Source organism: Bipolaris oryzae, assembly GCF_000523455.1.
Source record: "Bipolaris oryzae ATCC 44560 unplaced genomic scaffold scaffold_2, whole genome shotgun sequence".
NCBI lineage: Eukaryota > Fungi > Ascomycota > Dothideomycetes > Pleosporales > Pleosporaceae > Bipolaris > Bipolaris oryzae.
In genome coordinates, this window is record NW_006911278.1 from 134,226 (window position 1) to 155,014 (window position 20,789).

General features: G+C 49.8%; 8 protein-coding genes across 8 annotated transcripts; 3 read left to right on the top strand and 5 right to left on the bottom strand.

Annotated features, from left to right (window-relative positions):
• Window positions 1–126: 126 nt before the first annotated feature.
• On the top strand, window positions 127–2,363 carry COCMIDRAFT_80758 (uncharacterized protein; the record flags this gene model as incomplete). Its single annotated transcript, XM_007684393.1, has 4 exons — window positions 127–598; window positions 796–1,225; window positions 1,289–1,984; window positions 2,051–2,363. 4 exons carry the CDS (start codon window positions 127–129, stop codon window positions 2,361–2,363), a joined length of 1,911 nt encoding a protein of 636 aa, XP_007682583.1.
• Window positions 2,364–3,308: 945 nt separating this feature from the next.
• Window positions 3,309–5,938, top strand: COCMIDRAFT_451 (uncharacterized protein; the record flags this gene model as incomplete). Its single annotated transcript, XM_007684297.1, has 2 exons — window positions 3,309–3,817; window positions 3,871–5,938. The coding sequence occupies 2 exons, from the start codon at window positions 3,309–3,311 to the stop codon at window positions 5,936–5,938; spliced, it is 2,577 nt and encodes an 858-aa protein (XP_007682487.1).
• A 209-nt stretch (window positions 5,939–6,147) lies between these two features.
• COCMIDRAFT_21620 (uncharacterized protein) lies at window positions 6,148–7,487 on the bottom strand (the record flags this gene model as incomplete). Its single annotated transcript, XM_007684322.1, has 3 exons — window positions 6,148–7,208; window positions 7,258–7,329; window positions 7,379–7,487. 3 exons carry the CDS (start codon window positions 7,485–7,487, stop codon window positions 6,148–6,150), a joined length of 1,242 nt encoding a protein of 413 aa, XP_007682512.1.
• A 633-nt stretch (window positions 7,488–8,120) lies between these two features.
• Window positions 8,121–9,731, bottom strand: COCMIDRAFT_452 (uncharacterized protein; the record flags this gene model as incomplete). Its single annotated transcript, XM_007684298.1, has 4 exons — window positions 8,121–8,461; window positions 8,527–9,352; window positions 9,400–9,617; window positions 9,665–9,731. 4 exons carry the CDS (start codon window positions 9,729–9,731, stop codon window positions 8,121–8,123), a joined length of 1,452 nt encoding a protein of 483 aa, XP_007682488.1.
• Window positions 9,732–10,049: 318 nt separating this feature from the next.
• COCMIDRAFT_80742 (uncharacterized protein) lies at window positions 10,050–11,868 on the bottom strand (the record flags this gene model as incomplete). Its single annotated transcript, XM_007684394.1, has 4 exons — window positions 10,050–10,885; window positions 10,986–11,222; window positions 11,272–11,376; window positions 11,487–11,868. 4 exons carry the CDS (start codon window positions 11,866–11,868, stop codon window positions 10,050–10,052), a joined length of 1,560 nt encoding a protein of 519 aa, XP_007682584.1.
• A 745-nt stretch (window positions 11,869–12,613) lies between these two features.
• Window positions 12,614–15,126, bottom strand: COCMIDRAFT_21622 (uncharacterized protein; the record flags this gene model as incomplete). The annotated part of the gene is made up of 5 exons (XM_007684323.1): window positions 12,614–12,891; window positions 12,980–13,049; window positions 13,102–13,511; window positions 13,570–14,070; window positions 14,121–15,126. The coding sequence occupies 5 exons, from the start codon at window positions 15,124–15,126 to the stop codon at window positions 12,614–12,616; spliced, it is 2,265 nt and encodes a 754-aa protein (XP_007682513.1).
• A 236-nt stretch (window positions 15,127–15,362) lies between these two features.
• Window positions 15,363–16,666, top strand: COCMIDRAFT_455 (uncharacterized protein; the record flags this gene model as incomplete). The annotated part of the gene is made up of 2 exons (XM_007684299.1): window positions 15,363–15,566; window positions 15,614–16,666. The coding sequence occupies 2 exons, from the start codon at window positions 15,363–15,365 to the stop codon at window positions 16,664–16,666; spliced, it is 1,257 nt and encodes a 418-aa protein (XP_007682489.1).
• Window positions 16,667–18,017: 1,351 nt separating this feature from the next.
• Window positions 18,018–20,466, bottom strand: COCMIDRAFT_456 (uncharacterized protein; the record flags this gene model as incomplete). The annotated part of the gene is made up of 4 exons (XM_007684300.1): window positions 18,018–20,064; window positions 20,129–20,142; window positions 20,211–20,351; window positions 20,431–20,466. The coding sequence occupies 4 exons, from the start codon at window positions 20,464–20,466 to the stop codon at window positions 18,018–18,020; spliced, it is 2,238 nt and encodes a 745-aa protein (XP_007682490.1).
• Between the last annotated feature and the right edge of the window lie 323 nt (window positions 20,467–20,789).

The window sequence follows — 20,789 nt, forward strand, 5'->3', positions numbered from 1 at the left end:
CCTTACTGAGCCCCACCCCTTCGTCTTCTCTGTGCCTGTCACCCACAAGACGGCGCCTCGCTGGGTCCCGCGACGGGACACTTTGGCACCCTAGGGCCACGACGGCGCTGGCGGGCCGAGCCCATAATGTCTCAAAAACAGGACTTTCTCTTCGTCGACGCCGCTCAAGCAAAGACATCTCGCCAGGGCCGCCGCAATGCTCGCTCCTTTGTCATGCAGAATGCCCGCAGGAAGAACCCATGGTCTACCAGCAAGCATGCGGCAAAGCAAAGAAAGACGGGCAGCCCGGAAAGCACAAGCCCCAACAGCGCTGCCTCTCCCTCGACACACACGCCAAACACAGCAACGCCAAGTCCTCCGCTCCTCCCAAACAGATCCGATTATTTTCCTCCCCAGGACCGCCGTGAGTATGCACTGGCCAGAAAACTTGTCTGCCCCGACTGTCACGTCTTTCTCTGTCGCCCTAATGAGCGGCTGTGTCCAAGATGTCTACTACAGACTCCCGCGCCTGCTCAAGACCCCAGCACCGAATCATTTGACCCCTTTTGCACTTCATCCGTTGAAGTCACTCGAGATGTATCCGAACTTTTGAGGCATTGTAAGTTGTAGTCCCTGCATCTTCTTGGGTACATGGGTCTGGGGATACCGGCATGGTGGTACAGCAACCCTGTTTAGTTTGTGTTCCATACTCAAGTTGGTCATGTCAGCACAAAAGAGGCATCATTGCATTTGACACCATCGCCATTTGTGGCTTGACCAAAGCCCTGCTGCATTGCGTTGCTGACCACGAAACAGTCTCAACCGAGATGGCGCCAGGGATCATTGCAGTCGACGTCCGCCATCGGTCCACCCTCATGAAGTCGGATTGGTTTGGCACCGCGATAAGTAATCCAGGCTTTATGCACAGCCTGCTCTCTACTATAGCCCTGCATGCATATGTTTTTGGCAAAGGCACCATTGACGCCATCCTATACCATCGCGCACAGGCAATCGCTGCGGTGAATGCAGCTATACTGACTCCACAAGGAATTTCTGATGCCAACATTGGCGCAGTCTTTAATCTGCTCACTGTCGAAGAAAGCTTGTTACTTCCAACCTTTAGGCTTGAAGAGGACCATATGGCACAGCTCCAGATACACCAGAGGGGATTGCAAAGAATGGTGCAGTTGCGCGGAGGCCTCGGTGCCATCAAGACGAACCGTATCCTCCAGGCCTTTATGCTTTGGTGGGTGAACACTTTTTTGCATCACTAGCTGAACTGAGTTGGCATGTGCTTACAAAGCACCAGGCATTCGACCGCTCACGCCGTCGCTTCTTTCCAAGCACCAAACCTCTCAACATTGGATTTCATAAACACAGCAATCTTCCCACGACACCCCCCAGACTACCGCCCGAACATATCAAAACACCTCAACAACTATTGTCGCTATGCAGGTGTCAAGACGTCTCTCAATGCTTTGGTAGAGTCAGTGCTTGTGCTAATAGCTGATCTCAACGTTTGGTTTGGTGACCCCGAAAGCCCGCTGGATCCTCTCGATATTCAAAACTTTGCCTGTGTTTTGGAGTGTTCATTGCTGGCATGGCTGCGAGAAAATGAACATCTCGTCACGCCTCTCGAAGATGCATTGTGTGTCGCGCTGCTGATTTTCACCGTGCGTACTACAGAGGCAATGAAGGTGCAGTCACATGTTCATCTTCTCCATTTTGCTGCGAGCAAGCGCCTCGAGAAAGCACTCAACTGTACCGTCCGAACTGAATGGCAAAACTGCCCCGACCTACTACTGTGGATTCTATCCATCGGTGCGATATCGGCCGAGCCCTCGCCGGAAGCCGTCTGGTTCATCCATCAGACATCGCTCGCATGCGCGGAATTCGGTATATTATCGGCAGAGATGCTGCTCGAACGACTACATCTATGCGGCTGGGTCAGCTATAAGCTGGACAAAGCTGTATGCTACCTATGGGAAAGGGTTGTTAATCTCAGGTTAGATGACCAAAACATCCTGCCAATGCATTCGTTTGCTTATATATAATGTTTTATTGTGCGTAGGCTTGCGCCATATTTCGAGGCGCCCTTCAAAGCTGAAGACGCCAACAGCCCTATTGGACCTTTGCAACACCACGTTGCTGAGCCGGATCTGGATGCATGGGAAAGTATTGACTGGGCTACGCTCAGTTCGGTCCACAACCACCCAACCGAGCAACAGACAGATGCATCTGATGCAGGAGAAGGACCCGCGATTGGGACACCGAATGAAACGTTTAGCTTTGGAAGCGGTCATGGGTTTGCATGTACGTCTCACAATATTGATGTATGCTCAGAGAGCGCATACCTATCTGACAATGCTCATGATGGACGCTAACGGTCTCGGCACATCGAAGGGTCCACGCCTCAACAGCTGTACGCACACTGATTGAACGATTCGTACGAAAGTCGCCAACATGAAATGATGCTTGTTTCGTGCGGCAAAGAGTTTTGTTGTCACTGACGCCTATGTCTATCGCAGTGCAGATAGCCAGTCCGATACCGCGCTTCACTTTTGACGTTGCATTTTTCAAGTCTGATGGTTCCTAGCAGCATCAATATATCCCAGGGATAACAGATATACATTGTCGATCTTATTGTAGATGCGCCTACAACATTGCGATAGGAAACGACTTGCATCTGGATTTGTATCCATTTCAACAAAAGGACACATGAGCCGTAGAGAATTGAGGCTACCGGGGATGGCACCAAGGTTCTCGTTAGAATTTTGGACAACAATAAGGAAAGCGAATGCTCATGGTATTTTCAAGACATGCTACCTGCTTTTGAATAAGTGCTGTCTGTTGGATTTATGGAGGTATCGAGCACATCGATTTGGATACATGGACCAGAGGATACCCACATTTGCAGGTAAATGAGCTGTGAAAGACTTCAAGGGCTGAGCCGAGCATGGAGAGGAACGCATTAGACTTTGGGGAGAAACGCTGTTAGATGAGAGCCAAAGAGGTCGATACATGCCCATGAGGATATAAGGTTTGGGCGTCTGAGTAAATAGCGCCCTTGGTGCGGGGTTTATCAGAGATACCAGGAAAACATTCCAAGAATACTTTCGAAGCATACTCTCCTTCATCTTTTTACCTGCTGGCTCACCTTCACGAAGCGCACCTTTCCCTTTGCAATGACGTCATTGAGACGCTCTTTTGATGACAAGAAAGGACTAGCTCCCTCGTGACACCGCGATCCTGGGGAAATCGCGTCCGCTCTCGTGGCGACGCCGCTTTGGACAGATGGAACCACTCAGCAGCTTGCTGCGACTCCAGATATGGCCCTTAACCCCCGAAGTCCTTCCGTCCACAATCAGATGATTACTCGGTTTATCAAACATCCGAAATCCACAAACTTTGATGGCGAACGAGACCAACAAGTAAAGCGTCAAAAGGAAGGCAACAGTCCGAAAAAGGCACCGCCTACGCCACGTAAAAGAGTGAAACGTGAGGTCCCTGGCTCCGAGGATGAAGAAAGCCGGGTGGAAATCAAAGAAGAAGAGAAGGAGCCCAAAACAGATTTGGAGAGCGCATTGCCAGAGGTGAAAATAGACGACGAGGCTATCAAGGAATATGAAGCATACAAGGCATCAGAAGAGAATAAATCAAAAGAAACCAGTGAACGTCTGGAGAAGCGAGCATGGATCAGAGGCACGAGCTCGCTTTATGTCGATGCATTCAACTTGGCACTAGACACTGTTCTAGATGAAGAAGGGCACCTCTTCGATGAAGCAGAGACAGAAGTCTTTCGAATATGGCGGGATTTGGGTTATGAGGCGCAGTACTTGTGAGTGGGAATACCACAAGACGTCTCGGTTTAGCTCTGACGTCGACTTGCAGATATGTACGTTTGTTCCTGCGGAAGACATCTGCCTGGCATCGAGTAAAGAATCTTGGCTACCATGCCGATATCTCAGATCTCGATGCAGCAGCCGAAACATTGCAGCGCACATACGAACTACCTGCACCCTCTTCCCAAGTCGAGCCGCATCCAGGCGAGTCTGAAGCACCGACTGGAATTGTACTAGGCACTTCGTTTACGTTCGCGGATCGATCCGAAGAGGAAATAAGCACACTTGAAGAAGCGTCATCTCTTCTGAAACTTGATGAACTTAAGGCTCTTGCAAAGGACGCCAAAGTCAAAGGAAAGAACAAGAGTGAGCTTTTGAAGGCCCTTCGACGCACAAGTCAGAAGCAAACCGGCCTAGGCTATGTTGGGCTGAAGCGGTCGGATTCGGAAATGTCCAGAGCCTCTTCCGCATCCAGATCTCGGCCGGAAACACCAGATGTGGAGTTGGAACCTGAGGGTGATTTGTCAGACGATGCCAACCGTGATGCGCATTTCACGCGCAGGATCATGCAGGAGACTGGTTCATGTATACGACTTTCTCTAGCACCTCTAAAGCTCTTTGAGCGCGTGCACCTTGTTTTTTACCGGTCTACTGAGTGGACAGAGAAGTCTTTGACAACCATCATCTTGGCCAAAATAGCGCGTCGAAATTTCCCAGAGTATATTGTCTCTCGGTCAGCAAATATCTTCGCTTCCCGATCATTGTTGTTGGAGTACGAGGCATCCATCCGAACCCAACATAGGATAGACAATATTTTGGAGTATAGTGGTAGGCCTACAGAGAAAGGGTACCGGGAAATTCTGGATACATTTGAGGAAATATACCCCCGCTGGCAAACTCTTGTCCAAGAAGAGCAGCAAAAAGAAGATAGCGTCTATCACAGCGGGGAGGGCTCATATCTACGCCGGCTATCTCCAGCTTGGGTGTACACACGTATCATCCACAAAGCGCTCGACGTGCTTAGGCGCCGGAAAGAACACAAGCGCGAACACGAGATTGTAACCGAATTGTTGCGCCAGCGCCTTTTCCATCACTCGCGGAGAGGTGCATGGTATCAACGCAAAGCGCTTCTCGAGGAGCACTACATGGCAGCGCTCACCGACCCAGGAAAGAGGAGCATAGACAAGCAAAAGAGGCACTGGAAGCAGGTTGCACTGCAGACGTGCGAAGATGGCTTGCAAGACAACCTCGTACATGTCATCCACCACTACGACCTCCAGAAGCGCATCACAAAACTCGAACTGTCTCTCAACTTTGCCAAACGACTCCAGCATGACTTTTCCCACGTGCGCTTGACAAAGCCAGTCGAGGTCACCATGGAAGGAACCCGCATCGAGCGCGAAACCCCTGTATCATCAAGACGAAGCAACTCTCCTCATCCCAACTCTGGTAGACGCGGCGGGAAAACCATCTGGATTGACCCACGCGAGTATGGCGAATGCTCAGTCGAAGCAATGTGTCTATCGCACTACCGCAACCAGGGCTGGAAAGGATTCCATAGCGAAGGCGGCATCATACGTACCCTCTTTGCCTACCTCTTCTACGACGTCCTCTTCACATATGTCCCTAATGTTTTTCAAACGCCCTACCAGACCTGCCCACTGGACTTGCACACCGACGCCTTCTACCCCTCGCGTATCTCAGAAATCAATTCCCGGCTGAATGAGATTTCAAACGGTAGCGCGCCAGGTATTATTCAGAGGATCTACGACGACCATCATGAGCGTCGGACTTGCGTTGTCGGGCTCGACTGGACCTATGATGTGAAAGATCTCGTGGAGATTGCACGATGCTTTGACGGCGAAGCACTGGCTACAATATGTAAAGTCATGGCTCAAGAGTATGGGCAGAGGGGTGGCGGCGTCCCGGATCTTTTTCTCTGGAGAGTTGAGCAAGGGCAGCAAGAAGAAATCAAGGGCGAGGTCAAGTTTGCAGAGGTCAAGAGCGAAAATGATCGGTTGAGTGATACGCAGAGGCTTTGGATACATGTGCTTTCTGGTGCGGGCGTGAGGGTTGAACTTTGTGCGGCAGTGGCGAAGGAGGTCAAGGTTGTGTGAGATTACGGACTCGCTGCCTCTCTTGGTCCCTGGCTGCAATCGGCTTCAGCATGTTGAACTTGGATAAAACGTACAAAATAACTAGGACGCGGATGTTGGATAATGGATTCATTGGCTAACTACGACTATACGGAGGGAGGTATATATATCCGAAGTATTAGGTGGCTTGGCCTAGCCGCCAACAATTGAAGTTCAACCGGGTTCGACCTTCAATTCGACAGTGGAAGACGCCATGACTTGGCTAGACTTTTTGGCGGCTTGGGGGGCACATGGTTATCGAAAGTGGGCATGTCCATGCTGACCCAGGCATGGAACCACAGCGGGAAAAAATCATGAACAAATTCCCTTGCCGCTTTCCTTGTTCTCGCATCGGGCTGACTCAGCAAGTATGCAAGTTGATCGTATGAAAGCCAATTGTGTGCGTGTGTGCACGTATTGTTCCTGCACGGTTTGCCCATGAACATGTCTTTACAAAGCCCCAGGCTGCAGGAGTTTGTAGCGCCATACTTCCAGGGGAAGATACATCCTGAGGCACTGTTGTCCCAAGCACTACCAAATCCGTATGGCATTAAGGGGGCCTCAGCATTGCTGTCATACTCCATTGGGAGGAGCCCTTTCACCTCATCCTGCATTTGCTCGCAGATCTCTGTCGGTGTTTTTGACCTAAGAGCCACGTGTGTCGTTGTAGCAGCCCCGCCATAACCTTTCTCGCAAATGGTGGTGACAGCAGGTGTCTGGCTTTGTGGTGAGGTTGGCCTAGCCTCAGAAGTCTCCGTTGCTATTCGGGCAGCTCTTTCCGCAATCACCTCTTCGGACATAGAAAGAATTATGTTCTTGATTTGGCGACTCAAGTAGTCGTCTACTGCCTGAGCGGGGGGCAGCGTCTCGGCTCTGTGCTGTGGGGGCCCAGCCTCACGAGAGAAGGGGCTGTCCTCGTGGGTGCGAGTATGTAGAGACCCATATCTACTGGGAAGTATACGGCGGGGCGAGTGATCACTCTCACGGCCGTAACGATCTCTTCCACTGGTGTGACGATCTCCCTCATAGGGAAAATGATCTCGAGGATCCTGTCTGGCCGGTGAGGTATGTCGAGGTGAGTAGTCTTCATCGCTGTCACTTTCTGTGGACGAATAATCGCTCGGATGAGCACGTGCTCCCTGAGAATACTCTATGTATCTATTATGTCGGGTAGGCGAGCGACAAAGCCTGCGTCGGGGGGAATGATAGTAATCACGTTGATCGTGAGTTGTGTCCCTATGTTGAGAATGTTCTTTTTGACGTCAGACAATATTGCTTATTAAACACAGAAGAAAACTCACCACGCTGTGCGTAGCGCTGCCTGCTCGGCGGAGAGTAGTTGCCCGAAGGCACGTCCCGATACTGGGAATTTTCTGGGAAGGATTAGTCACCAGCGCTTGAAGTACACAGAGGAAGACTTACTATGCTGTCGATAAGACTGGGGCGATTCATAGGACCGAGACGACCTATTCGGTGGAGATTCGTGGCGCGAAGGCGCGTGGCGCTGATGGCCAGAGGATCGGTGACACATGATGACAATCGCACTAAGACTTTTTGATACTCAAGCAACAAGATCAATTTCGGCTGCATACCGAAAACTTGTGTTGTTGTTTGTGGGAAACCCAGAAAGCGAGGAGAAATTTTGGGAAAGAGCAATTGCCGCACTAACCGAAAATAGATTCGCAAACGGTGAAAGTGATAGACCACTACGTCACGGGTTCAAGCAGCCTTGGCAGTGAGGGAGTATCTATGAGCCAGATGTAGAAATATGCAAAGAGGCTCTGCATATCGATAGAATAAAGAGCACAGAGTGGATTGAGAAAGAATGGTTAGAGGATTGAGCGTGAGATAGATGGTTAATGAGTTAGCGAGATGGACATACTTTAAAACCACTCTAGTTGGTTTTGTTTCTAAATTGTTGTACTAATAATAACACTGTTTTCGCTAGATGCATTTGATATCTATGTCAGTTTCTAGTATAGGTAGTAGAAGTAGAACAGTAGCTTTGCACACGAACACCCTCTATTTTCAACAAGCATCACACACAGAATCAGGCTACATGATATTATGAGAGACATTTCATTTCACCAGAGTGATGTGAAATCTTACTAATTTTGAGATTAAGTCTAAACATAATGAGGAAGTCCACTACCGCCACTATCTATTAGAAGTCTCTGCAACGTGCAAAGTACATCTCCATCTCAGTGCCTTCAATAGGCCATTTCAAGTGATCTATGCCATTACCAGGCGAGTAATCTCCTCGTCTCGGCGGAGACCTAAGGGAAGCCTGGTCGCGATTGATTCGATCGTTGCGCTGTTGCGCCAGAGTTCCACGATTTTCCGTGCGTCCGTATTCAGAGCTTCTGCTCAGTTCGTTTGGCCAGTGAGGTTCTGCAGAACACTCCCGTTTCATGTGCATAGGCAGAAATGACTGTTGTTCCCCAGCTGCGTGTACTGCCGCTTTTGGTGTTGATTGCAACCGTTGTTCATCGAAGAGCTTTCTTCCTGTACCAGTGGTTATCCATGGCACCCGCTCTTGCTCATGTGATGCAAGTAGCATTTCATCAGACGTTTTTCCACCGCTCTGGCTTGAGTGATGTTGTTGTCGATGATGTACAAAGCGTCGATCCATACGGGAGTTGTCTTGATATCAACTGCCGACCGGAAATATTCGGCCGTCACCCCTGCTTGGGTAAGGTGGGCTTTGTTGTTGCGTGGGACGATAGAAGCCTGGATTAGCGCTGCCACAGTCCTTGTACTCGTCATACTCGTTGCCGAATCGGCTGGAACGGTCCCCTTGCCGTCGAGGGTTGCTAGGACAGGGCGACATATCTTCCATGTACTCGGGGTGGCTAGGAGAAAACCCGCCATACTGACATCCAGGAGGCTTGAAGGAAACTGATTTTCGCGGTTCTTTTCAGTGACGGCTCTCAGTTCTGTGACTTCCTCCGACAGCCTTGCGATTTTTTCCCTCATTCGGGACAGCTCATGGAACAGTTCATCTTTTAGTTCACGAAACAGTGCAGCTTTCAGTTCGACATATTTGTCACTTTCACTGACGAACGGCCGTCGAGTTGATCGTTCACTTGCTTCATTGTCGTCTCCTCGTTGACGCTTCTCACCCCGGTTCAGGTCTCGATTCTTAAATTTTCGTGGAATTAATACCGGCTGCATCATGTTCGCCCCATCAGGCACCACCATATCACGACTCTCACGAGCGCGTGGAAAGTCAAGGAATATTGGGTCCTCGCGTGCGAGTAATGTTTGCTCCTTCTTCGTAGGTTGAATCCGGACGTTGACAGGGACCCAGCTGCTTGATTTTTGACCGCTCGTGGGATCAGTGATTTTGAGTTTGGACTTCCAGAAGGACACATTGGCGTATATCCACAGACACTCCTGCAATAAGGTTAGCACTAGCCCCAAATACTCGTAGAGACACTCACTCGATGAGGGTGACCACCATCTGCGGCGCCACCACACCACTGGCAAACACCAAGATCTTTGGGGTGCTGTCCAGTTGGTATTCCACACCGTAAACATGAAACATTACGGTTTATATTTCGCGCTATATATAATAGCTTTTGGTGGTAATTGATTTCATCATCAAAATTGATGAAATTGTTTGGCGGGAGATATCGCTCCACTGGAAACCGGAGTCCATCTAACAGGGTCAATATCGCTCAATGCAGATTGCGTGGGAGAACATACTTTGGCCTTTGGTAGGTACGGGCTCATAGGCGCCTTCATCTTCAATCAAATGAACGTCTGCAGGCATATTGTCGTAATGGTAATAACAAGTTTGAATTTGTGATGTGGGTGCAAAGTGGGAAACCGTGCTAGGCGGGAGACGTATAAACAGTGTACAAACGCACTCACGCGCGCACAGATCTTGGTATTCAGTGATCGGCTAAGGTATTCGCCGTTCATCTCAAAGACTCGTCTGACGTTACCTTGGGAAGGTCTATATCCAACTGGGAGGTCGGGTATGCCCTTCTTTTTGTGTAGCTAGCTATGGGCGAGTAGATACTGTAAAAACTAGAAGTTAAATATTTCAGTTTCTTGTTTCGGGTACACACATGAATTCTAGACTACTTTACAGCTTTGCGGGTTTCTCGAATGCAAACAGTGACCGTCCTTTCTTCACTGTATCTTGCCACACCCACCCGCTCTTGCCCACAATCTCTCCAACACCACTAGCCATGTGCCTGAGTGTACTCTCATCGCCATGGTTCGCTAAGAAACGCTTGTTATTGCTCTTCAACCTTCCCACAACATAACCCCTCAGTGGACTTCCATCACGACCAAACTCGACAGTGTATGTCTCTACAACTGCCTCTCCTTGGGCATCCGCCGCAATCTCTGGTACAGAAACATCCGTGATCGTCTCCGGCAGCGGGCTTTCCGTTGGATACTGGCCATCTTCCCGAGGATTCTTTCCCAGGATGACAACGTACTGATAGCTCAGCACACCTCCGTTACACAGTACCATTGCCTTTTTACCCTTTCCGTCCCTCAGCTGCCTCGTGATTTCCGTAAACGCATGCATCGAATAATTGTTTCCCGCTCCACCAAACGACGTCAACCCGCCCAGCACGGTCAATGGAGTTTTGCCTCCTGTAAGCGGCAATCCGAGATGCTGGGCTGCGAGCTTGGGCACAATCGGAAAACAAGAGTATATATCGAATAGATCGATATCTTCTTTCGCTGTACCGGAGACGCGTAGGCTGGCGTCGATGGAACGTGAGATGCTTGGTGACGAGTAGAAATTGGGCCGTTGCCAGAACTCATCTGCGTCGCGGGTTCCTGCACCACCAAGGGGGTAAATCCATTTTGAGGGGGGTACTCCAATACGGGCAGCATGAGAAATAGAAGTAATGAGAACGGCAGCGGCGAGGTTGACGGTGTTGAAGGCATTCATGAGCAGAGGGTCTGTAGGAGTCAGCAATTTTTGGTGTTGTTGCGGTAGCCCCCTGTCACGAGGAAAGAGCGGACGACAGATGAACGAGCCAGGAAGGAGTAGAGTACATACAAGGGTAGCAAATCATTCTGTTCTTTCCCCCAACTCTTGCAATCTCATCTTCGCTCGTTTTCCGGCCGTATCCCCATGCTATCTCGTTCTTTTCTGCTACACGAGCAAACTCAGCATACAGTCTTGCACTCTCTGCATGGTTCGCCTGGAGCGACTGGCCACGATGGGCACGGAACCCATTTTCGTACAAAGGATAAACGTGTATCGGAGCACCAATCTTATGTATCGCGCCAAGATCTTGAAGCTGTTAGTATACGAGAAGAACTGTTAGACGGAGGGAAAATACTGTTTCCTAGATCCCGACCGGTGGGTGAGAAGACTGAATCTACGGCTGAAGAAGGAGGCGTCCAGCCTGGTGGAGGCAGTCTTTTGGCTGCTGCACATGCAGATACTAATGGGAGCAAGAAAATGGTTGTCAGTGAGTTCTTCAGACTTTTCTCTCACCACATGTACCAAGGAAATAATGATAGACGGAGGAAAGAAAGAAAAAAAGTTACGCACAGGAAGCCAACGCCTCTCCTCCCGTCACAACCGCAACCTCACATTCGCCTTTCGCAATCCTTCTCGCGGCCTCATCTAGCAATTTTCCGGGCTTATCACCTCCATGATCGGAATATCGTTTCCATTTCAGACCCGCTTGCACGCCTAGTTTCGCTGCTAATAGACCCGGTAAGTCCGGATATGGCCACGTCCATGTTTTGACTACATCGATACTATCGATTGCAGCTTGCAGATCTGAGACAGAATTAGGACTCGCATCGGAGATGGCGGCTTGTATAGCTTCGAGCATTAATATTGCGGGTTCCTTGGCATCGGACACAGCTGTAGAGCGATTCTTGATATCGCCTACGCCAATGATAACGGGGGTATTGTGTGGCACCATTGTGGCATACGAAAACGGGTGCGAATACTAATATGAGGTTACACTTCTGCAATAAATTATTTTATCAAGCTATTTTTTTGTTGTCGCGACCCGGCTGTATTTAACAGCGACATTGGACTTGTGTCTGTGATGGACGTGAGGAGTACGTAGGGATAGGTTGCCGAGGTAATCCAGGGCAACGTTGGGTGCTCGTGCGTGTCAGCATGTAGAACCTTAAAACCACAACGCCATTACCGACGACTAGGAATGAGATATTTCATGGCCAAAAAGCTTCTAATAACCTTGGTATTCATGGAAAAAATTATTCGGCTATGAACAATAGCTGACTAGGGGTGAAATAGTCTCTTGTTATGATGAGAGCGAAAACTCCAATAAAAAAAATCGGCGAAGCAAAAAGAAAAGAAAAAAGTGCAAAAATATGCATCTCGGAACGTCAAAAATAGGTTTTCAGACACCGGGAATCGGCATCCAGGTGCATTAACCATACATAACCTACACCATGGACTGAAGGGTGCCAAGCGGAAGCCAACCCCCAAGCTAATAACTATACGTAGCGGCATCACACGCTGACGATGCAAAAACCGTGTATATCGAGCCAATAACTAGGTGTCAACACAGTGTCACATATAAACTGACAGGGCTGCCTCTAAATAGCACAGCCAATCGTTACAAGAAAAACCAGACGTTGAAGCAGAGGTACACTGGGAAATCCCAACAGCACAGCGGGCCGTGGGGTGACAAGTTATTACCCAGTACCATCTTCTCTGCTAGATGCGAGTCGAGTAGTACGAGTCAGCGTTCTCTTAGAAAAGAGTTGCTCCGAATGTGCCGTCTCTACGTGGCCTATGAAGGTGTCTGCCCTCGTGTATTCACGATTGTCACACAGGGGACAAGCCGCTTTATTGTCGCCGCTCTCTTTTTGCATGATCTTGAATGCCCGTCGGAGTTGCTCCTTCCTAGTATGTGTCTCGCTCTTTAGGTGTGTGTTGTACTTTGCGAGGATCCACTTCTTATCCTTTTGAGCTGTATGTTGTTAGCCAATGAAGGTTTTCGTTAAAAAAACAACAACAACAACAACAACAATAACAGCATGATTGTTTGATAAAAGAACCTTGAGTCATGGTAGGACCTAGTCGACACAGGTAGTACTTGAGGCCTGATTTCTTGACATCGGAGTCTTTCTAAAAGCATCTGTTAGTCGCTGTCTCATTCAATAAGAAAACTCATACATACGTGACTGATCCATTGGTTGATGAAGTTACGTCGCATATTTCGATCGTGCTCGGTCTCCTCGTCACCTGCAACAACGATCGTCTCACCCTCTGGAACGGCTCTCCAGTAATCAGGCTCGTCGTCTCTACCAGCCATAGTAGCGTAGCTTAGATCTTCATCATCATCATCATCATCATCAGCAGCAGCAGCACTAGCTCCAGGTGCACCCAGATCGATGATTTGTTGGCGGCTACGAGCGTCCATCTTCATAGCTTCCATGACCTCCTTCTCGAGCGCTATACGAATGTCGCGTCTTCTAGTCTTGCGGTACGCAGAGTGCTTGTCTATTTTTTTGACCAGATCAGCAACTCTGGGCTGTGTCTTGACAGCGTCTTCAGTCATAAGCGCTTTGTAATTGGCGGCATTCCTTGCTGATGAAGAAAATCTGTTAGCATGTGTTGCGAAAGTGCATTCCTTCTCTGGACTTACGAGAATAGCTGTAGACTTCTCCTGCATCTAAGCGTCCCAAAGCCTGCAGAGCTTGATGACGTTCAGTAAGGATGTTCTCCAGTGTTTCCTCTAGGGCAAGGAACTCCTCATGATCTATTAGTCGGTCCTCAACACGAGCCTTGAGCTCTTCTCGCGGGAGTTTCTCGCCCTCTCTAGGTTTATATACCGAGACAGCCTGAGAGAAATATTTCCGGATGTCTTCTTCTGATAGCCTAGGTCCGCCTAGTCGGAATGCAGTCGTATCGCGCATTCCGAAGCCTTGGTGATCATAGTGGAGGTAGTACGCATTCTGGGCGCTAGGGAGGTGGTTCAGCAGTTCCTGGGCATTTGCCAGACCATGCGTATGCTTAGTGACGGTCGCTGCTTCGCGTCGAAAGGCGTACATATTGTTGTATTCGAAAAGGCCGACAATCTGACACATCTCTCGTAGCTTCGGGTTAAGTGCACCATAACCCATATCCTTCGTTGGAACAAGGTCACCTATCTGGTTAGTCATGAAAGGAACAACAACGTGGTTTGGAATGACTCACCATTCTTGTCGGCAGATACAAACACCGCTTGCTTGTCGACTACTGAATTCTTCTTGATGAATCGCGCCGTTCCATTGAGTAGGTCGTCAAGTGACTCTACAAATAGGCCACGCTCAAAAGCCAACAAGAACATCAGGATACTGACGTCCAGATGCAGGGCTTGGTGTTTTGGGGCAAAGAACCAATGTCGCCTACCTTCAACGTAGGTTCTCCTGTACGGATCTTGATATCCCTTGTTGAAGCGGAAGGTAATGCTACACGCAATGTCTTCTGTCATGCGCTCGAATACCACGTCGGACCATCGAAGAGTATGTGACTCAGTGCGAGGAAGCAGACTGTCGCTGACTGCACCACCCATGGGAGCCCCTTGACGGTAACGCGATGAGACTGTGAACGACCCAGGTCGAGCGCCAGTAATGAAGGCTAACACCCAGGCCACATAGTGTTGCTTCCAGTTCGCAATCCTCTTGCTCTCAAGCATGATCTGGTTGAAGAATAACTCTACCTCAAGCGCTCCCAGGTTGTTCTTTACACGATTCTCAGTGGACAGCTGGAACTTCTGCGCGATCATGTGGGTGTGCCGCGTAACACGACTCATGAATTCGCTTTTGATGGTGGCGAAGCTTGTAGTTAAGATTTTGATCCACCATTCGAGACCTTGACGATACTGAATTAATGTTGAAATCTTCGCTTTTTCTTGAAGTATGCCTTTCGAAGCCTTCGCCATGCCCTCTATGAATCGACATACGCGATCAATCAATGTTGTAGTACCAAACATAGCTACCTCATCAGTCTCACCATAGAATACTTGGCAAAACATGACATAGTTGTCTCTGGCTTGCTTTCGCTTTTGAATCGTACTCGGAGCATCTTTGTCGTAAAGCCTGGATTCAGTGGTAGGTTGTTGTGCGCGCTCTGCAAATTCCTCGTCATCCTGCAACGCGAGAATCGCTGACTTCATCCTTTCGCTAGGAGCTTTCGCGGGAGGCGGCCGTGGAGTCGTCATATTGACGCTCTCAGGATGTCCTGGTGCTATGTGGTGTATGGTGGTGGAGGTGTAAGAGCGTGGGAGGTGTCGTGACTGTAGCAATCACCTCAATCGCGATAGTACGACGACAAACAGATTTTTTTACATTCACTCCCGTTTGGACCCTCTTTAGCAAAGACCGTGAAGAATGAAATTGCCAAAATATACCAAATTTCCTTTTGTTCTTCAACACCTACCCAGCTATTGTTATCAAGATGGCGGACAACAATATTGAAGCCAAGGTGCGCGAGTTCGCTGAACTCAAGTCGAAAGCAGAGATGCGAGATTTCATCGACAAGACCAATGAGAACATCATTAGTTTCAAGAACAGGATCGGTGTCACTGGTTCGGTATCTACACTGATAGCCAACTATCGAGCACACCTCGAACGTGTGGCTTCAGGGGAGCAGAGCCATGAAGTATGTTGATCTGTCACTGGGATAAATAACACGCTCATATCTTCTAGGTACCGGAAACGCCGTCCTCTTCTCGTGCTAAAGGCAAGCAACGCGCGACAACGGTTTCCACAGCTTCGTTAAGGGGCAATGATGGCGATTTTGAAGACATTCCCGACAAGGCTACGGGCCTGCTTTCTAAGCTCATGATCCAGCTAAATCCGCCCATCTCCCGCGTCACAAAAGAATGCCTCAACGTACTTGGGTCTTCCTTGAGAATTCATCCCACAACCGAGGATGACTTCTCATACATTCTTCAGCCCCTCTTCCACGTCATATTCGATGTTGTTCGCGCCCGCAATATGGTCCCACTGTCATACAACCATGCTGAGAACTACCAGAGACTCTCTCAGGAGGTACAGAAGATGAAGCCAGTCGACGGCATCTCTCATATCATAGAGCCCTTGGTAAAAGGTATAGGTGTCGAGCACACTAGACGCGGAACAGAAGACGACATTGAAGTCCAAGTTCCCGCGGCACTTGTCAAAGAACTAGATCTACTATCCGATGAGATACACGCTTCATTCGAACGTTGGTCCAGCACATTCCCACCGCCACCAGCCGAGGAAATTCTGTACCCTCTTGACTTCACTAGAGAGGAGAAGCATGCTCTTAGAAGATACGCCAAAGGCTTCCTAGAGGAGAACTTGCACATTGCCGAGAAGAATGCTAAACGTGAGGATATTCAGGAAGCACTGTCAGAGCTCAGAGCCAATTGGCCCATCGCAAAAGGCAACATGCAAGCTATCGCACAGCTCCTTCTCGATGAAGTAAAGTCAAGCCATAGTCGCTCGAAGCCCCGCTCGCGCTCACGTTCGCTTGCCAGCCCCTCCCTTGCGAGCGAAACGACTAACGCATTTCATGAAAGTTCCGTGGGTGGTGAGCTTGGAGACCTTGAAGATGAGAGCCACGCCAGAGAGCATTGTGGCACCTCAGATCAGCTAGATAGCAGGAAGCGTTCGTTGATTGTCAACTCCGATGAGGATGACGGTGGCGAGGATGCTCCTAACCAGTCCAAGGCTAAATGCACTGAGCGTAGGGGGACAAGGTCGCGGTCGCAGTAGTGGCAGCACTCGCTATCCTAGTCCTAGCAAGAAGGGCGCTGAATCTTCTACCGTGTCTATCGACGAGAGAGGTGAGTAGTGCAAGGCCAGCAGCTATAAATGGGTACTGTTGTGTTATATATTCTAGCTTTGTGAAGAGGTGGCACACAAGAGAGACACCGGGTGTTAGAGAACGATTACAGCTAAGGAACCCTCACAGCAAGGAGGCTTCTCCTAATTAGAAGGCTCTTTACACCCAGAAGCAGATCCGTCCTCAACATAACTCAGCGACATCATAGCAGGAACATTATAGATGATAACACTGTCTACTTTACCTAAAAGAGCAAAAAACAATAGTTCTAATGTAGCCTCTCGCTTAGCCAGTATATGAACCCCACTTGCTCGTTGGCCAGAAAGAGGCAAAAAGAGCGTCGTATAACAATGATTGTAAAGGGAGAAAAAAAGAAATTTTCCGACACCGGGAATCGAACCTATGAAGGGATTAGATTGAGTTGTTGGAGTGAATGATGAGGATAGTACTAACCCGGGCCTTGCCGGCACTGAACAGTGAACTGACTCTGCAATGAGAGCGGCAAATCCTAGCCACTAGACCATATCGGATTTGATGAAAGATTTGAAAACTAATCAAAATATCATCTAAAAGATTTTGCACATAATAAAACATCGAGCCACCAAATCCGGCCCAGAACCACTCACTGTCGCCATTTCCCACAGATAGACAGGTAACACATGGACAAGATCACTGTTGTTTTCTCTATCTTACAACATGGGGGCGTAGACATGAGATAAGAACTATACAGAGCCAATCTACGATGGTCTCCGCACCATGAGCAACAAGAACGAAACCATTCAGTTAGCCCAGCCTGGTTCAAGACAAGACTGAATCGAAGGGATAATATAGCAATTCCCCCTTTGTTCCAGAACAACTCTTGCTATGCCTTTTCTTTTCCTCTCTCAGGTCCAAACAAAACATGAATCGCCCCAATCAGAGTTACAGTAGCAACGGGCTTGTTATCAGTAGCCCCCATAAAAAAAAACAGACAAAATGCTCCGGGAAATTAACAACAACGAAGAAGAAGAAAATGGAGATAAATGCGCCCGGAGAAAAAAACACCGACCATGATTTGAAAGGGGGAAGAAAAGAGCTTACTAAAATTAAAACGCTTATAGACTCTTCTTCAGCGTGCAAAAAAGATTTCCCATATTGCATACAGAGACTTTCTCAACGCTCAAAAGTTGGCTGATATGCCGGAAACTAGCTGCATCTGAATTTGCGTCCAAAAGGTTGTACTGTACATTGCAATGCGAAAGAGGCGTAATTTGCGACCAAAAAAAAGAATCAGTCGTTTTCCTAGAACTTGAATGTGCTCTTTTTCCGCCCTATGCTGAAGCGATTCTTGCCGGCCGTGTCGGTATCTGTTGTCGGGGTGTCTGGTAGAGGAGGCTCGTCGCAATGGCCATCCTTGTCCTTGTGCCCAGACCAGAATTTCGGCTTGGTCCTGAGGCTCATGGATGTGTGTCGGAAGCGACTCAATCCACTCATACCCTTGACGCTACCGAAACCGTTTGTATGCTTGTCCTTTTCAGGATTCGGGGTTGGAGGTGACCCTGGAGGTGGTGCTGCGTCACCGCTGGCAACGCGTTTCTTCTCCTCTTCTGCAGCCGATGCTTTGCTAGCTTCCAAGACAGCCTTGAGCTCTTCTTCTTGCTTGCGATAGTTCTCCCGCCTTTGCATCTCCATCTCCTTGCGCTTCTGCTTTGCCTGCCTTTCAAGCTCCTTCTCTTGCGCCTTGCGCTCCTTGTCTTCCTTTCCTTTTCCAAAAAGGCCAAGGTTGCTCTTGCGCGGAGCTAAAGTGGGGATGTGAGATGTGGTGTGTTCAACTGGCTGATTGTCGGTATTCGCCTCGACATGTGCGAGGGGCGGTGCGGTGGCAGCATGCGCAAGACTGGCAAACTTGTCGGCCTCTTCGACCGAGGGCGTCGTTGCATTGTGGAAGGCGTGGAATGGCGTTCCGTTTGTGCCGTTTGTGCCATTCTGTTTTGGCGTAGTGACCTCTTCTTGGGCCATCTTGGCGGCCTGTTCTGCTGCAGCCAATGCATCGGCTTCCTGCTCCTTCATCATGGCCTCCTCTGTTGTCTCCTGGTAGAACAAGACATATGCACATGCCAAGACGTTTTCTCCACCGAAAAAGTTCCTGACATATGCCTTGTCTACCGGCTCAACCATCTCGTCGTCAAACAGCAGCCAGCCTCGGTCTTGTGTTTTAATGATGGACACATAGTGACCATGATATGGCCCACCTCCAATATGCACGACTACTGCGTAGAGTTCGTATAGCCTGTCTGGGTCTTCGGCATCATCCGTGGTGTTGAATAGGCGAAGGTAGAAGGGGTACACGACGCGATGAAACAGCTTCTGTAACCGCTGCAGATCCTCGGTATACTTGAAGCGCTTCAGATGCAGGGCAAGAATCTTGGGTAGCCGCTTAATCTTCATGCGCTTCTCTGCCTCTTGTAGACCTCCGCAATTGTCGCAGTGGAACTTGTTTCGCTCGCACAACATCTCTTCCTCGGAAAACTTCCGTAAACAGCTAGTTACCGATGAGTGTTGCTCGAGGTCGACGGACAGATCCAGGAATGCCTCGTCTCGTTGTGATGTATTTTCGCACGTGAGACACCGTGTCTCGGACGTCAAGGTGCCCTCGAACAGCTCGTGCACCCATCCGGAATTGGGTTTTGAAGACGCTACAGAATTTTGGGCTGGCACTACGTCGCTGGATGCGGTTGTTGATCCGCTCTCTTCTATGGCGTTGGCTTCGGCCGCACGGGATTTTGAAAATTGTTCTACGTTCTCTACAACCTCGTTCAACAGCAAGTTTAGAAACTCGTGTGCGTCTTGGTGCATCGGGGTCCGAAACATTTCATTGTCTCTGCGTAGAATTTCGAGCAGCTTGTGCGGGCTGACTACTCCTATACGTGATCTGTGTGCTATGACAGCCTCGAATATGTCTTTTAGCGATGAGAACAGCGATTCGTTCATGCCGTATGAGTTTGCATTCTCGTAGTCCATCTGTAGTACTGGGCCGGCCGCCAAGGCCTGCTTCTTCTTGTACTCGGGCGAGTCCTTGTTATCCTCGGGCTTGGTGCCTGGAGGCTGGTTAGGCGCCCCTGGAGTGGTGGCGGGTTTTGCGGGTGTTCTTGAATTGGGACTCGAGATGGAATTGCGCCCCGGCGGCGAGAGGGCTATGCTTTGGCCATTGGCGAGATTGGTGTTGAGCCTGGGCAGGCTCGATGAGGGCCGTTCGAGGGCTTCTGGAGGCGAACGGGCGGGGAAGTTTATGACCTGTTCTCGAAAGGGGACTGAGTAGTATAGGCACTGCACTATCGAATTGCAGTAGCTATCGGAAGAGTAAGCATTGGTTGGGGGAGCGGGTGCAGATGGTGAGTGAGGAGTATGCATACCATGTGCTTCCAAACTAGAAGAAGGAACCGTTAGCAGGCGGACGCTAGAGGGCGCATTCATTCCCGGGGCAAGGCGACTCACATTCTCGAAGCCAAAGAACTTGTCGCTACCATCGGCACGCACAGGGCCGGCGTTGACGAGCAACTTCTCGAGCGGCGTGGGTTCGGGCGCGTTGATATCTTTCTTGACAGGCGTGTTCCCGGTCGCCGGGGTCAAGGGAGGCTGGGAGCGACATCAGTACCAGGCATTGGCGACAGGCGCGTTGACAGGCGCGGGAGGGATGCAGGCGGGGACGACTTACAGCGCCAGACTTGATGCGACTGAAAAAGGAAGTCATGGCTGGGCAGGGTTGCAGTGGGGGTGGGGAGGGTGCAGGAGGGTTCTCTACCAGGCGTGCGAGGCGTGCGAGGCGGCTTCTGGGAGCAGCGGGTTTGAGGGCGCGGCGTCGAAGGTGGAGAGCGGCGTCGGGTGGGTGTATGGGCCCAGGTTGTGCGAACAGGCGGAGGGCAACATGGAGAAGAAGCGGAGCAAGGAGCAGACGAGGCGTGAAGGATGCAGTTCACAGCGCGGCTTGGAAAGGCAGGCAGGCAGGCAGGTCAGGGCAAGCCAGGGCAGCAGGGCAGGCAGAGCCGGAGCCGAGGGCGAGGGCGAGGCTAGAGA